This window comes from Oryzias melastigma, linkage group LG17 (genome assembly GCF_002922805.2).
Source record: "Oryzias melastigma strain HK-1 linkage group LG17, ASM292280v2, whole genome shotgun sequence".
Taxonomy (NCBI): domain Eukaryota; kingdom Metazoa; phylum Chordata; class Actinopteri; order Beloniformes; family Adrianichthyidae; genus Oryzias; species Oryzias melastigma.
The window spans coordinates 3,387,955-3,405,897 of NC_050528.1; the positions used below are offsets into that span (position 1 = coordinate 3,387,955).

General features: G+C 38.5%; 1 protein-coding gene across 2 annotated transcripts in view; it reads right to left on the reverse strand.

Annotated features, from left to right (window-relative positions):
• Positions 1-404: 404 nt before the first annotated feature.
• Positions 405-17,943, reverse strand: part of ghrhra (growth hormone releasing hormone receptor a) — a 35,563-nt gene continuing 18,024 nt past the window's right edge. For both annotated transcript variants that reach the window (XM_024274346.2, XM_036216419.1), the window contains exons 7-13: positions 16,565-16,718; positions 10,546-10,606; positions 10,407-10,476; positions 8,275-8,369; positions 4,520-4,649; positions 2,995-3,036; positions 405-1,617 (exon numbers count right to left, since the gene is read on the reverse strand). In XM_024274346.2, coding sequence (XP_024130114.1) covers positions 1,471-1,617; positions 2,995-3,036; positions 4,520-4,649; positions 8,275-8,369; positions 10,407-10,476; positions 10,546-10,606; positions 16,565-16,718 — 699 coding nt within the window. In that variant the 3' untranslated portion in view covers positions 405-1,470. The remainder of the gene's footprint in view (positions 1,618-2,994; positions 3,037-4,519; positions 4,650-8,274; positions 8,370-10,406; positions 10,477-10,545; positions 10,607-16,564; positions 16,719-17,943) is intronic.

A 17,943-nucleotide genomic window follows, 5' to 3' on the forward strand; every position in this document is an offset into this window, starting at 1 on the left:
ACAGTTTGGAGCGATCCCTTCCTCTCCCACCATGAGTGTTCACCAGAGCACAAAGCAAGGTCCATAAAGACCTGGAGGAGAGTCTGGACAGAGTCCTGACCTGAACCCCATAGAAGTCCAGGCCCGCGGGCCGGACCTGGAGAGTCAAATATTGAACACTATTTCTTTCAATATTTTACTCTCCATAAAAATAGATTTTGCCAAAAATATACAAGTTAGAAATGAGTACAAGATAACATCAGGTCATTAATAATAAAGTAAAATGATCTGGAGGGCCGGATCCGGCCCCCGGGCCTGGACTTTAAAACATGTCCTACAGCAACTGTTGGTTATGAACCATCATCAATAAACTGACCTGAACTGCAATAAAAACTCCACAAGTGAACCTTAACATGCCAAAATGAAATAATTATTTATTTATTTGACAGATTCTGTCACAATGTCTAAAGAAATACATCTCATGTTTGATGGTTTGATTGATGACACCCCCGACAGGTGAGGACATTTCATCAACTTTAGAGGCTTACCCAAATGTTTATTAGGATGTGACTCAATGTTTTAGCTACTAACTAAGCCCAAACCACCATACTTCCACTGCCGTGCTTCACAGTTTGCAACAGTCTTTTTTTCTTTTGAGTTTTACTAAACGTGGCACTTCAATAATGCAGCAATATGTCTTAATAATAGTTTTAGGCCCTAGAAGGAACAAAAAATACTTTGAATTTACCACAGAGGGAGAAAACTAAAACCATAAATATATATTTTCATGTGTATTTATCACAGAAACGTGTAGTAAAGCCGTTCTAATCGCTGCATTACTCTGGAGCAGTTCTGGATCCAGTAAGTTCTACAGAACATTTGACTGGGTTCCCTCGGCTACACCAATCCCACTTCACCATGCACGTCTAAATAAGAATTATTTTGACTGTAAGATTAGATTACACAATTACGACGAAACAGAAATCAGGCGGACATGCCAAATGTTCACAAAGACGATTTAAAGACAAACTTTGAACAAATACCTTCACACAAACATTTAGACACACATTGATCCTTTTAACGTCGTCGACGCAGAGATGACAAGAGGCTCTTTTTAGTGCAGCATGTTCTTTCAAAAGGTCTGAATACGTCTTGATAAAATCTGTATTTGTTTGTTTTCTGATTCTGTAGGGAGACTAAGCTCCGCCTCTAATGACTTACAATAATACTGGCACAATGGCACCATAATGTCTGCAGAGATTAGGTACAACAGGAGAGCGTCCTGTCCGGCTCTGGAATCGGTGCAGCCTCCTCGCTGAACTGCGCAGACGCAGACATGAAGGATGCAGACGTCTGTCTGTGATCCCACGCAGCCTCTCTGTAGTCGCATGTTCTCACTGACAGGAATCCAATTCAGCGCTATTGTTGTAGAGATTGTTATGGTCCTTTTCTGTTTTGTTTCACATTCAGAAATACTTTGTGTGTCTGGAGTCACACAGAGGAGATGTTGGCACTGGAGGGGGGGAGGCCGAACTCTCCCCGGGTTCGGATTGTGATCTGGGTGATGCTCCTCTTCGCAGGAGTGAGATGGTTTGGACTGTGACACTTCCACATCCACTTCCGGAGCTCCGTCTGGACCTGCAGGAACACACAGTGAAGTCCAGGACTGTAAATGACGAGGCTAATGTGTCAACAACATGCTAGCTATTTTTTTTTTGACTAATTTGGAGTTTAGCTAATATTTTAGCTTTATGCTAGCTGCTTTGGCTAATATAGACACTTCCAGTTTTTTAAGGACAATTTGGATTTTAGCTAATATTCTAATAAAATCCTAGATGTTTGGACTAATTCAGATATTTTTCAATTTTTCAGGCTAATTTGGAGTTTAGCTAAAATTTTAGCATCATGCTAGCTGTTTTGGCTAATTTAAAGACTTTTCGATTTTTTTTTTCAGGCTAATTTGGAATTTATCTAAATTATTAGCAATATGCTAGCTGTTTACACTAAATTAGACACTTTTACTACTTTTTTTCAAATATATTTTATTAAAGATTTTTACTTTTGCAGTTTTTTAAGGATAATTTGCAGTTTGGCTAATATTTTAACAATTATGCTAGCTGTTTTAACTAAATTAGACATTTTTTCCACTTTTTTCAGGCTAAGTTGGAGTTGAGCTAATATTTTAATAATATGCTAGCTGTTTTGGCTAATTCAGACATTTTTCATTTTTTTCAGGCTAATTTGGAGTTAAGCTAGTATGTGTGCAGTGTTTGAGCTTTTTGACAAATTTGATATCTACTGAGGTTTTTGGGGCAAATTCAGAGTTTAGCTTCATATTCAAGCAACGCACTAAATATTTTGCAAAATTGGTATGTATTAGAGATTTTTAAGCCATTTTACTACAAATTTTCCTGAAATTTAGATCAACGTTATCACTCTTTCATAGTATTTAACTTGTGCAAATAGCTTTTGCATTTTCTGCAAATCCCTTCATCAATTCAAGTAAATTGCATCAGCATTTTCAGCAAAAGTCTTCAGCATCTTTAGAGACTGAAAGCATTCACTATAGCATCATCGCAGGTAATGCAACTTTTCTATTAGTTTTTTGATTTTAGCACAGAAATCCTCATTAGTTTTTTAGTTGGTGAGCATCTTTAAAATTGATTATTCTGGATGCAAATGTGATTCTTTTTTGTAAATTAGAGCTGGAAATCAGCAGATTTTTCTATCTTTGTACTCCTGGAGGAGCACAAAGATAGAAAATTAGATACAATAATAATAAAACCCCACTATAATATATATGTTCTGTCACAGCTTTCCATCATATTTCTATAATCTTTTGTTTTTTTGTGACTGGGCCTCTTTTCTTCTGCAAAATAATTATATTTAGCACCGTTGCTGCACGTGTTGATGCTTTAAGCATTAGCAAAGCACATCTGCCAGTTTTCTGCGTTTAAAATCCTTTGATTTTGACTAATTGTCGTACTTTCCTAAACACAATTCTCGTTCACTCACCTCTGCATTCATGAAGCAATAAAGGAGCGCCACCACAAACCCCTGCAAGGAAACGTTTAACGATCAGTCAGCTGTGAGATAACATTAGAAACCATAATTACTTTGTAGTTCATACTGTAAGACACACGTTCAGAAATAAACAGCGCTAACAATAGCTCTGCAGAAAGAAACGTGTGAGATTTCTTTTGTCTTCTTGGAGAATGTGGACTGAAATCTGCAGCATTATCTCCTGTGATATTCAGCTTTGAAGCATCAATGTATGAATAAAGAATCTGACAGAGAAAACACGTTAATGCGCCCATCAGACGGCATGTTCGATCACAAGGAGACTGTGGGGGAAACGGTCCTCAGGTTGGAGAGGCTTCACATTCGAGAGAGCAGCAAACATGATGCTGAAAGACAATAGTTGCACTGATTTATAGGGCGGATCAACAGTCGGGAGCAATTAAAGAGACAGATGCTAACAACAGCTGCTGGGGAAGCTAATCCTCGCCTTCATGGGATTTATATGTTTATTTCTTCACTTTTTGAATTCTTAAAAGCAGAAAAGGTTACGGTCAGTTAAACAAATTCTGGAGAGGTCAAAGGTGAAGGTCTAATAAACTTGACATCAGCAGAAACCAAGGGCTAGCTTTGGGGCTAACCCTTTAACCCCGGAGACGTTGAGGAAATAACACTCTGAGACCTGGGGTCACTCCTCGACCGGTCACATGATCACCGTGAACCAGTTGATTCTGACCCGGAGAACAGCAGGTATTCATATCAGCTTTGCACCGATATTTAGGACATTCCTGACCCAAAATGTTGCTTAAAAGCACAAAGCCGGTTTTCTCTGCTTCAGAATCCAGAGAATCTCACAACTGGAGCTAAAGATCTCAGACATCTTGTAAAGCTCTATAAAATAAACATCTCTCAACATCATCCATGTCTTCATTGATGTTTCTGTGTAGCGATGAGGCTGAAGACCTTTGACACTAGCTCCGCCCATATGCCGTGGGAGTGGCAGATTTATGAACACACTTTTGGACCAACGTCGAGCAGCAACTTTGACCCGTGTCAGAAGGGAGGTGGTGGGCGTGAATTTGACCCCCAGGTTGCGTTTGGTGTGAACTTTTAATAGGTTCAACGCACCACCGACAGCGAACCAGTTGGATCTGAAATTTTGACTGAATACATATCACTTTGGCCAAGCGGTCGTCATGTTTGACCCCATCCATGCACAGTCATATACGTGACGTACTTGATTATGGCTACAAGAAGGGGCCGGCCCTGGGCTGAATGGAGCCCTAGGCGAAAAGAATCATTGAAATTTGATGCCCCCTCCAGCAGGTGGTGCCCAGGCAGCCGCCTAGGTCACCTATTCCCAGGGCCGGCCCTGGGCTAAAAGGCATCTAGCAGAAAACAATCATTGCAATTTGATGCCCCCTCCAGCAGGTGGTGCCCAGGCAGCCGCCTACGTCACCTATTCCCAGGGCCAGCCCTGGCTCCAGGCACAAGAAATTCCCAGTGTTTGGATGGTTCCTACCTGGAAGGATCCCAGGCCCAGCTCAATGTAGAGTCTGGCTGCCACTCCGGTGTTCTCGGGCAGGAAGGCAAACACAGTGTAGTGCATCCCAAACAGAGGGATGAGGAACAGAGTGGATTTAGCCAGCCTCCTGCAACAAAAACACATTTCGCACTGAGTTTGAGGTCTGAGACACAAACCAGTGAAGACATTAGTGTCAGATCTTCATTGTAGTGGCCTTTAAATCCGCTCAGTCATCAGAACCATCAGTGGGACGGATTAATAAGGCAAAGTGCAGAATGTGCTCACAGTTTAGTCCGAGTCAGATCACCGATCACTGCATGATTATCATGTAAATGTCGCCATTTAGTCTTTTTTTTTTCCTCCTGGCATTTAGTTTCACGTCCACCTTTGAGTCATGAAACTCTGAAAGGGCAGCTGAGTCTGTGCGGCGACGCCTGAGATTAGAACCCTCAGGTGTGTTGTTTGGGGTGGGAAGTCTGAACAGGATCTCTCATCTAAGATGCAGCACAGATGTTTTCTGTTTTATTTGAGTTTATTCTGCTTTCATGGAGGCAGCAGGAGACGGAGGAGAAGAACACCAGAGCTTCGGATGGCTGTGGGTTTAATGTCACGCTTGTAACAGGATTCCTTTGTCACACCTGGTGGAGATCTCACAGATAAAGGAGACAGAAATGGAGCAATCGAGGATGTGAACCTGCCACTGGATTGATGAAATAATCCTGTCGCACAGAAATGGATGAGAGTCTATTTCTGGATTCTGGATCTATTTATATTCGCTCTGATTCTACATTTGTTCAGTTCTCACAAATCTGCAGCATCTCAGATGTAAAGAAGAGAACATTTCTTTGAGTCAGGTAGGATTTTTAGCATTAAGTTGTAAATTACATATTTCAAAGAAAAAGTCCTTTGCTGTCCCTCGGCGGCTCAGGTTTCCACGGCTTGAGTTAAAACCTACTTTTACCAAAGTCACTTGATACATTTAAAAATTTCAGACAAAAAAAATGAATTTTTCTCTGCGCTGTTTTTGATCCAAAGCTGCATATTGTCATATAAAATTACCTAGTAAAAGATTGTAATTAATCAAATTAATCACAAAAGTGTGATTAATCTGATAATTTTTTAAATAATAAAATAGCACAATAAATAACAGCACTAATTAAAAATAAACTTAAAAAAATGAATAAATAAATAAACTTTGCTTGCTAAAACTGTATCCATGACAAAGCGACGTACCACATATTAAACAATCTTTTGCGAAAAACAATTTACTGGTAAACGTGAAAAATAACAGGACTGGGGTTGTAATTATTTAGCATTTATATTTTCCTTAAAATGCTCCAGGTGTTCAGGACACGGATGTAACCATCTGACACAAAACTGAGATTAATGCAATTTTCTAAAAAAAATGCGTTAAAATGGAATTAATGAGTTTCGATTAGCGCAATAATTTTACAGCCGTATTTAATATAAATCAAGAAACATTGTCTTGTGCCCATAGGAACAAGAATCACTTTAAAACTTTGAAAGAATATTTGAAAATATTCTGACCATTTATCGTCTATCAGACATAACCATAGACTGTATATAAGAATTATTTTTATAGTCAATGGACATAACTGTAGATCAGGGGTGACGAAGTCAATCACACGAGGAGCCAGAATCCAAACACACCTTAGGTCGAGGGACGAACAGGATAAACACTTACTGAACACTCTAAAACTACATTTTTAAAACTTTAAAACCGTAACTTTTTTACATATTTAGCAACTCAATATATAGCATTACCTGTGATAATGCTAGTGGGAATGATGTAAGCTGAAGATGCTGAAAGTGATAGCTATAAACACTTGAAGCTGATAGCTAGCTAAAATACTATCCAAATGCCAAATTAGCCTAAAAATGTTTTTTTAAAAACTTTTGCTAGCCAAAACAGCTAGCATGTAGCTGAAATATTAGCTAAACTCAGAAATAGGCTAAACAATCTTAGAAAATACCAAAATAGTCCAAAAAGCTAGCAGAATATCAAATTTTAAAACTTTAAAACTGTAACTTTTTAAAATAATTAGGAATAATAAAAAGGCAGGAATATTATTCCACAATAAACCAACTTAAACCTTAAATAACTTTCAATATTTTTCATCCATCCATCCATTTTCCTGACCGCTTTGTCCCTTTCGGGGTCACGGGGTGCCGGAGCCTATCCCGACTACTGATGGGCGAAGGCGGGGTACACCCTGGACAGGTCGCCAGTTTGTCGCAGGGCTTCAATATTTTTCTCTCCATAAATTGTTAAAATTATACAATTTAAAAATGAGCTCAAGATAACATCGGGTCATTGAAAACAATAAAATAAAATTACCTGGAGAGCCGGATCCGGCCCCCGGGCCGTGACTTTGACACGTACTGTATGTAGACTTAAGCTTCTTATTTCCAGAGATTTTCAGGGACAACATTTATCCCTCCCAAAATTAAAATATACCTTAAGTGGACCAATTTCTGACTATAACTGTAGTCCTAAGTTCCAGGGGTCTTCTAGAAACAAGTAAACAGTTCTCATATTGAACGGTTAACCATAAACTCAAATTGTTCAAATACCGATACTGGTACCGATGTATCGCCCCTCCATGGTTTCATTGTTGAAACCGTTTCTCAGGTGCAAACAGTCACTCCACTCTCCTGAACTTCATTTTTCACACGATTCACCCGTCATGAATGCAAAACTGCAGTTCTGCTCCATTCTCTGGTTTTTACTAGTAACATTGTGACTTTGTTTGAAAACATTCAACTATTTCTACTCTAAATGTGTAAATTTACACATATTCATAAATCTGTCCTTCATTTTTTAATTGATTTCTTCTGGAGATGTCCCAGAAGAATTGGACTTTGAGGGCACCAGTACAAGAGACTCAAATCCAGATTCCTGCATATTTCTTCTCTGATTCTGGGTTCAGGAGCTTAAATGTTGAAGCTCATTTGTCTGTTTTATATTCTCCGTCCTCCAGCCTGTGACCCAGAAATCAATAGACCATTATCCTGAAGGATGTCTCGTGTTTTCAAAACCCGCACAAAAGAGAAAGTCGTTTTGATGTCTGTGATGTTTGTCAGAAGGAGCTCAAACAAAATATGAATACGATGAAAAAGAAATTCATCAAATGCACATGAATACATTCAAAATACAGACTTAAAGTAAGTAAGGAGTCCTGTCGGGTTGAAGGACTCTGAGGGGCGCATTGACTGATATCATCAGGTACTTCCCCCTTTCACGCCATTGGTTGAACAATTACCAGCTGGAATAAATTACATTTGATCTCATATCGCCCTCTGGTATAATTTTCCACTCTGCACTTCCTTGAAGACACCTGGTGTCAGGAGACAAGGACAGATCAGGTGAAGGGAAAAGCATTTCATAAAATGAAGATAAAAACGTGACTTCAGAACCGCTGAAACTTTCCATTTCTGCTGTTTACATCTGTGTAGAAGTTTGTTTTTGAATGTAGAGAGCAGAGGAGGGTTAGCTCGTCTCAGTTTGACATCACAGATGAGCAAACGTCTTCTCACTTCAAAGGGGGAAACTGACACATCCGTCAAAATATCTCTGATTTTTGGGGGTCAAACCAGGAAATCTGGAGATGAGGAGGTTCAGGTTGGGAAAATACGGTTTTCTGATTCTGTTTTGTCCATCAGCCCAGAACAAATCCCTGAAGTGATGTCAGGACGTTGGAGTAGAAGAGAACCGACTGAAGGAGACTCACATGAAGTGTCCCGTGTCGTTGTTTCCCGCCATGGCTGAAGATTTCAGCTTCTGGACCAGAATCCGGATGACGTTGATGAAGATGAAAATGTTGACCTGGTGGAGATAAAAATAGCTGATCTGGAAGCAGCTGGAACCAGAGTCACAGAGGAAACCTCTGGGAAAACTTCACACCGCCAGGTTTGACATTGTGCAGTGCAGGCAGTGGAGCCCAAATGTTTCTCAAGATAATTCACCAAATTCCTTCTTTAATCCCGACAGTGAAGGAAATAATTACGCTCACTAATGTTCAGGTTCATCTGCAGACTAAATGCTTCAAAGAACTCTCATCTTGACCATAAGTAAAATCAGATTTAGTCCCATACGCCTCCATTTTTTCATGTAGTTTTATTGATTATTGTCATTTTTTGTATACTGTTCTTAACTTGTGTATTTTTGACATTGTGCTGTTTTATTGATTGGATTGTGTGTCCGGAATAAAATCCATCCATCCATCCATCCCTTTGCTGATTTTGTAGGTTTGCCCAATTAAAAAGAAGCTGACAGTCTGTCATCCGTACAGTCGTTCATTTGAACAGAGAAAGAACATAAAGAAATCCACTTCAAAGAACTGATATAGATTTATTTCATTTCATTGAGGAGCATAAGTATTTGAACCCTCATTATTCTCAGCACAGAGGTCAGACGTTCCTTGTAGTTGATGATCAGGTTTCTGCACATATCTGGAGGAATTTTGGTTCACTCTCCCTTACAAACGACTCTAAATCTGGGGACTCAAACTGGCGGCCCTGGGGCCATTTGCGGCCCCCCAAGTCGATATTTTTTTTGGCCTCCGCCTTAACATAAAAGTTTTTTTTTTTTTTTGAGCAAACAGACAAGCGCTGAGAGCCTCTTATGTCAGACGACTGGAGGTTATTGATTTTCTGACACACAAAGCATATATTTGTATAAACCCCTTTTTTATTTTATGCTAAACTTTATTTATATTGATTATGTTCGTATTTGTAGGAAAGTTCAATGTTGGTTCAGCCAGTGAGTTTTGTATGAATGGCACTTTTACAATGGAGCTGACAAACCAACCAATCACGGTGGAGTATTAAGCTCTAGGGGGCGTGGCACTAACCGGGCTTGAAGCAGGGAAACTTCTGGAGTAGGAAACCTGACACCCCCTCCCCCGACTACATTAATGAGTTACGTTTTTTGTTTTTTTTTGTAAGTAACTATTTGTTCATAATTTTCTCAACACATGCAGCCAGTGCTGTACGGGGTTCTGTTTGTGCCAAAATATATCTGTGGTCCATTGCTGATGTCTACTGAACAAGTTTACTGAACATTTGTTCATGTCTACGTACTGATCTTCTGCATGTCCACACTTTGATGATAGCTTTGTACTTGGTTTATGTTTAAAACTTTACATACAGTAAATACGTGCGAGCAGCACAAAAACGTTTAAAAAATCCTGTTAGCCACACTTAAAAAGGGCGGCCAACATCTGCACGGCTGTATTGCCCACACGTACTTTACGTGCGTCTGAGGTTTTTTTCTTGGCCTCACATTTTAGCGTGCACGTTGCAGAATATCGCGCACACGTCTACGTGTGTCCAAGTGCAATAACTCGTGTAAATTCCTGTTGGCCTCACATTTTAAGTTTGTACTAAATTAAGAATCAAGAATGAGTCCCACACAAAGTCTTTTAACTGACGTAAAAATGAGATTTTTTTTTATAGTTTTTTACATTTTAAATGTATATGTGAGTTTGGAGTCTGAGTGACTCTGTGGTCCGGTGACTTTTCTTGACTTTCAGGTGGATTAGGAGAATCTTTGTGAATCAGAACTCTTACTTGTTACTGGGGGATCAAATACTTATTTTCATCAGATAAATGCATATCAGTTATTTAAAGTTGATTCCTTGACTTTTCTTCTCTAACTCTTCAGATGAACCGACCATCAGGATGAAGGATTGTCAGTTTATTTTTTCCAAATCAAATACTTATTTCCTCCACTGTATAATTCTTTGAACCAATATAGTAAAACAAACATAAATGTTGATTATTAGATAAAAGCCAAACAGAACAGGAGGAATTTAGGGAGGATTTTTCCATTCAAACCCGCTGAATGTGGGCGTGTCCTCACCAGCAGGGAGGCTGTGATTGGTCCTTTAATGATCCACCATATGCCCACATTGTCCGTGTCGTCCCAGCATCTGCAGTCAAAGAAAAATCTATGAGCAGGATGGCTTCATGTATGGAACAGAATCGTGTCTTAAAGTTACCCTCTGTCGTCGTAGAAGAATCTGGTCAGAACCCAAAGAACCAGAACCACTGATGGGAGTCCTGTAAAAAAGACAAACGAGATTCATTATGTCTGCTCGGTTAATCTTCATAAATCCAACAATAATCCAGACGCATGTGCTGGTATTTTTTTTATTCTAGGGAGATGTTTGTGGGTTTATGGGACAGTGTTTACTCAGCGTATCGCATCATCTGTGTCCCACTTACAGAAAAAACAGAAGAACTGAACGTCCTCCAGGAAAGATGGAAGTTTTACAGAAAAATAAAAGTTCTTCATTGACATTGCTCTGAAATTTACAAATAAAAATGAAACCCTGATCCTTCCGGAACCGTCTTTCTTCTCAAAGATCGGATCTCACCCTGTGATTTATTTGAACTGCTGCCCATTCAGATTAAATGACATTTTTTCCTTTCCTCATAAAAAGATCGAGACACGAGATTTATCTTTAATAGATACAATTACACAATTGTATTCCAGCTTTATGGTAAACAGTAAATAATCGGTGAACGGGTGAAAAGAACACGCTTGAGTGCATCTGCAGAGCAGTGCGGCTGTAAAACATGTTTATGTGCTTCCAGGTGATTTATGAAGCGTTTCAGAGAGACGAGCTTTAGGTTAATATCTAATCAATGTATGACTTTATTTCCTGCTCATATGCATTAAAAAAACAATAAACAATCCTGAACCTTTTTTTAGATTTTAATAATTAACTGAAGAACTTTTCAATCATTGTTTAAAGGAACATTGTTGTAATTTAAGGTTTGTTTGTTTGTTGTCACAAAACAATTACAAACACAAATTGTTTGCAACTGTTTTTGCTTATTATTTTTCATCTCTTGCTTTTGTAAGAGCGACAGATAAAAATAGCTATTTTGCTATAATAACCTGAAACAAATCGTGTTTTCACCTTATGATCAATGCTGTTTAGTGCATCGTCCCTTGTTTTAAATAAATGAAATCTTGATTCAACAGCTACTTTGTTTTTGCATTTTCTTTGGTTTGTTTTCTTTTGTCTTTTTTACTGCTTTGTTTAGTGTTTTTTTGTTTGGTTTTTGGATATTTAATTTGTTTTTTGTTTTTTTTTTGCTTTGTTTTTTGTTTGTTTTGTTTTGGTTTTGCTTTGTTTTTTCACTTTTTTGTTTAGCTTTCTTTTTTGTTTGTTGTCTATTTGGTTTGTTTTTGTTTTGGCTTTGTTTTTTCACCTGTTTGTTTTGTTTGTTTTTTGGCTATTTCTTCTGTTTTGTTTTTGCTTTGTTTTTTTCCACTTTTTTGTTTTGTTTTGTTTTTTGGCTGTTTGTTTTTGCTTTTGTTTTGGCTTTGTTTTTTCATCTACTTGTTTTGTTTGTTTTTTGGCTATTTGTTCTGTTTTGTTTTGTGTGACACTTATAGGGTTGCAGACAGAAGAAAAGTTAATCACTATTACCAGATAATGTCAGGCTTTGTTCAGGTACTCCAGTATAAATCTGATATAAAGGGAAGAGAAACGTGAAGAAATTTCCTAAAATCTCTTTAGTAAAGAAAAACACAAAGATATATTTTTTAACTTATTATAAACTCATTCAGATATCAAATTATTATTTAAATTGAAACTTAAAAGTTTGAAGAAACAAAGTTTTAAATTTCAAGGACTGAATCACTTTTGACTTGCATTCTATCTTACCGTCAGTAAGTGTTTCGAAAAAAATCTACCCATTTTTCTGTCTAAAATCTCTCAATTTCTTCTGTGGTTTGTAACAGTGTAACGATTCAATTTACCAGAGATTTGATCGAGTTAAAGCTGATTTGGGTTAATTTTGAACAATCTGATTGTGAGGAGTCAGAGCACATTCCCTAGATGCTGCCCAGCTGACTCTCATTTCACCCACAGGACACTAAAGGGTAACCAAACAGGGAAGTTGGAGGCTGACTCCACCCACAATCCAGTCTGAGGGGTGGGGCTTGGGGGCAGGACTGTTATCACTACTGGAGCTGCAGATTATGACGTCAGACTTCTGAAATGACGTGAATGACAAATGATTTGACCAATCACCAAGTTCAAAAGTAATACCTCGATTCAACCTATAGGTGGCAGCACATAGACAGTTTTTTTTAAATAATTTTCAAGAATTTAAAAACTTTGTTTTAATTTGCCAAAAATGTGTCAATGACCAACAGAGAAAACAAGTTCATTTAGGGTTTGGTTTCCCTTTAAGCACTGCTCAGAGCCTCACTCAGTGCGAAGTATTGTCTGTTCCACCCTGCCTGCATCACCGAGCGTTCCTATCCAGACCTCATCTTTACCTGAACCTGCTTCATCTCTGATTGCTTGCCGCCTGCCCTGACCCTCGCCTGGACTCTGATTACTCTCGTCTCTTCTTTGATGACCCCATGCTCGTGATTGACCTCTACCGGTCTGACCCTGATTTAGCTTTGTGGTTTTGAGTTCCTGTCTGAACTTCCTGTTTGTGACACCGTTGTTAAATTATGAGGATAAAAAGTCAAGTTTTACAAGAATGAAGTCGTAAATGTATGAATGAAAATGTGATAATTTCCAGAATAAATGTGTTAATTAATGCTCCAAAAAACTAATAATTTTACAAGGAATAAGTCAAGCTTTGTTTCAAAAAATATAAAATAAAACCATGTTACATTTTGTATTTAAGTATTATTCGTTTGTATGGAGCCTTAAACTGACCTAAGTCAAACAAAGCGCTGTACATTAGAACTTCAAAAACAGTAAAAAAAAAAAAAAAAAAAAAAAAAAAAAAAAAAACAGCTGAAACCTTAAAGCAACTAAAGATAAAAAATATTATCAAGTGACAAAAAAACATAAAAAGAGCAGGTTGTAACTTTTTTATTCATTTTAATAGAGTTACAACTTTGTTTTAGTAAAAAAAAAAAAACAGCTTTTTTCTGAGTTTTATTATTTTATTCTCATCAAATGTTAACTTATTTCACTTGATCTTATTTTTTTTTATAATGGCCCCAATACTCTGTGTGACCCGCTGCTAGCTCAGCTATTTATTGAAGCGAAACACTTCCCATATTAATTCATGACACATTTTTCGCAAAGTGATTTAAAGCAGGGGTCCCTAAACTAAGGCCCGCGGGCCGGATCAGACCCGCCTCCACATTTGGCCCGGCCCCCCCACACTATCTGAAACACCAATCAAGAACCACATAGAACGTGACTTTTTATTCCATTCTTCTGCAGTCTGAACTATGACGGGAAAGAATATTTATTGGTTTAATGGTGATTCACGTTTTTTTGCATTTCTTTGATATTTTTCTGCCGTTCGTTTTCTTGGATGTTCATACCTCTTCAGCTCATTCAGCTATTAAAATATTCAGCTCTTTTTTTGCTAGCTTTTTCTACTGTTTTGGCATTTACTAAGATTTCTATGCTATTTTGGAGTTTAGCTGAACTTTTAGCCACATGCTAGCTGGTTTAGCTAATCTAGGTTTTTTTTTATTTTTGGGGGCTAATTTGAAGCTTAGCTAATATTTTAGCTTTATGCTAGCTATTTTGGCTAAATTAGACATTTTACCATTTTTTTTATAATTCAGCATTAAGCTAATATTTCAGCTACATACTAGCTGTTTTGGTTAATTTTGGCTTTTTCTCTACTTTTTAGGCTATCTTGGAGTTAAAATATTTCCGCCACATTCTCGCTGTTTCGGCTAATTTCATTTTTTTCAGTTTTTTAGGCTAATTTGGCATTTCGCTAACATTTTAGGTATCTATCAACTTCAGCGGTTTTGGCAACTTCAGCTAATAGCTATTAGCACTAGCATCTTCAGTAGCCACATTCAGCTTACAACATTCACAATAGCATTATCACAGGTAATACTTTGTTAATACTTTTTCCTTTTGAATCTTATTTTTTGATCCTATTTTTCACAACAGTGAGATGTCCTAAAATGGAAAGTGCACAGCAGAAAAGTGTCGGCGTTTAGGAGGAAGTGTGTTTGCATGCTTCAGGCTCTGCTGTCTGACCTGCTTCTGCATCTTTTATCTCCCGTTTCCTCGTGACTCGAAACAACAAGTCACCTGTCCAGTCATCCTATTATGATTAAATTATAAATGTTCGTAGGTTAGGACAGTTGCAGCTCTAGCAGCATTTTTTCTATAAATTCTGACACTGAAGAACAGAGTTTTGCTCGTTTCCTCCCAATTTGAGATTAAGCCAAACCCATTTATTTAATCCCGACAAAGACTGTTGGATGTTTCATCCGTCCTCTTGGATGTTTTTTTTTTCTCTTCTATTTATTTATTTTCCTGAATGCCGTTTCCACAGAGAAACTTTTCCAACTGTGGCTTTAAGCTCCTCACAATCAGCCTGAATTTGCAGCTTTGTGTCGGCCTGAATGCCGAGAGCGGCGCCGCTCTTCAGGCAGCCTCGCTCATGTCCGCGAGTGCCGATCCGACTCATCCTGCTGCCATTGTGTCCATCCGTCTGACACCCCCGAAACACCCCCACCCCACAGTTTGGAGGGAGAAATTCACCATCCGGTGCCCAGCGTGGCGTCCAGCGATTTTCCTTCTGCGAATGTTACTTTAAGGCGTAAAAAACATGTCTGCAGCGTTATCGTGATGTTTCTCCCCCTCGGTAATCAGACATGGGGGTTGTGGGGGTGTCAAGGCCGCTGTGCAGCGCGGTGACATGTCTGTGACAGATGAGGGGGCTGGATGACTTCATTAAAGCCTGTGGATGCAGGCTTGAGCAGGAGACACTGACAGACAACCCCAACTTTCATGGAAACATCTGGGACACAAAACAGAAACAATGAAGCTTTTGCTGTTTTGCAAATATTCTTTGAGCAGGTTTCCGCCCGGCTGGAAATAAACTTAAACACGGGTGTGCTTGGTATATAAACTAGTCTAATTCTATCTTTGATTATAATATCCGTCATTAAAAGCAATCAGCGAACCTTTTTGCAGCTAACGTGCAATTTGACCTGTTCCTGTGATTGATTCGGATGATGATAAGGTTGTTTTGAGAGATGCTCGAGCGTCATTCAATCACTGAGGGAATAAAAATGTGGTCACCAACAACCTTTACAGCAGGGGTGTCAAACTCAATCGCAAAAGGGGCCTAAATCTAAAACACAACTTATGTCACGGGCCGAACAGGATAGGCATTTATTGAACATTTTAAACGAAATTTTTAATATGTTAAAACCGTAACTTTTTAACATAACTATGAACTAAATATATAGCATTACCTAGTGCTGATAACTGAAAATGCTGAAGCTGATAGCCAGCTGAAATAATAGCTAAGTGTCAAATTAGCCTAAAAAACAGCTAGCATGGAGATGAAAACAGAGCTTAACTTTAAAATATCTTAAAATACTGATTAAAAAAAAACCAAATTAGCCCAAAAAGCTAACATGTAGCTGAAATATTAGCTAAACTCCAAAAACAGCCTAAAAAACCTTTAAAAATTCTAAATGAACCAAAGCAGCTAGCATGTAGCTGAAATATTAGCTAATGTCCAAAATAGCCCCCCAAAAAACTTTAAAAAGCCTAAATTAGCCAAAGCAGCTAGCGTAAAGCTGAAAGTTTAGCTAAACTCCAAGATATCCTAAAAAATCTTAGTAAATGCCAAAAAAGTCTAAAAAAGCTAGCAGAATGCCAATTTTTAAAACTTTTTAACATAATTATGAATAATAAAAAGGCAAGAATATTATTCCAGAATAAATCAACTTAAACCTTAAATAACTTTCAATATTTTACTCTCCATTAAAATATATTTTGTCAAAATTATACATGTTAGAAATGAGCTCAATATAACATCAGGTCATTAATAACAATGACATAAAATGATCTGGAGGGCCGACAGAATTACCCAGAGGGCCAGATCCGGCCCCCGGGCCGTGACTTTGACACTTGTGCTTTACAGTCTTGGCTGCAGCAGAACTACGTTCCTCTCTCACGTTTCTGTCTTGTGGGACGACAACGTTGGCGTCTTCATTCACAAATTAAGCGCAGATGCCCCGATTCTGTCATGTTCACTCACCCCATCCTATCAGGATGTACCACCAGAAGTATTTCCTCTGCGAGACGAACGTGAGCGCCAGCAGGGTCTGCAGATACATGCCCTCCACCAGCAGCCAGAAGTAATTGGCCAGAATGCTGAACTGGAAGAACGCCACGGCCGACTTGCAGGCAGTCTAGACAGGATGGAGGACAACAGAGACCAGTTTAATCCTTATCGATGTTCAGTGGGTCAAAGAACAAGAAAATATAGAGATATTTATTTATCTATTTATTTATTTAATACACAAGTGTATTATTTCTTAACCCTTTAAATGAACCAAACAGCAGAGCACATTTAGGAAATATATTAAAAACATTAATTGTGTGAATAAGTAGCAGAAAACTTTTTTAAACGGATTTGGTTTTGGTTGGATAGTTAAACTCTGATTATCCTCTGATCTGTTTTTCAATCATTCCCAGTGGTCTATTAATTGGGATTATTAGCCAAAATCTAAAAACTTGTCATTTTCTAGGACATATTTTCTGCAGGAGTTCATTCTAAATGCACCTCTAAGTTGTGGGTGGGACTAGTGGCGTAGAAGTAATTTCCCATGATTCCCTTATTTACACCCTCTCCTGCTAGCTTACAGCCCCTCACGCCCCAAGCAGCAATATCAGAGCTATCCAGCTGTAGTTTAGATCCAGATTCCACCTCAGACGAGGAAAACAAAGACGTTCATGGATCTATTTGTCTATAGGTGGATGCATCAAAGGGGGCGGAGCAGAGAGCTTGTGGCCCCGCCCATTCTATTTCTACGTCACAATTACGATGTTTTTCAAATGGCATTTTTTCCATCTACTCTTGAGTCACAATGATTTGAATAATTAAAATACTAGAAATGCAGTTTTTGGCCTAATTGTCTTGAGTCGAGCAATAGAGTTGCTAAAAGGAATCCAGCCTAGTGATCTATTCAAATCATGTTGGATCAGGAGCAGATAAAAGCCTGCGGTCTGCAAAAGCTCAGGTTTGTGACTCAGGTTTGAGACTTTATGAGCTGTCAAGAGCCGCCAAAGTCTCTCTGCTCAAGTACAATTCTAAATCATCCACATGCAGACAAATAGATCCATGAACGACTTCATTCTCCTCGTCTGAGCTGGAATCTGGATCTAAACTGTGCAGCTGGATTACATCGATATTTCTCTACATCACATGTGTCAAAGTCAAGGCCCGGGGGCCGGATCCGGCCCTCCAGGAAATTCTATCCGGCCCTCCGGATCATTTTATTTTATTGTTACTAATGACCCAATGTTATCTTGTGCTCATTTCTAACTTACCGTATTTTCCGGACTATAAGTCGCGGTTTTTTTCATAGATTAAATGTCCCTGCGACTTATACTCCAGTGCGACTTATATACGAA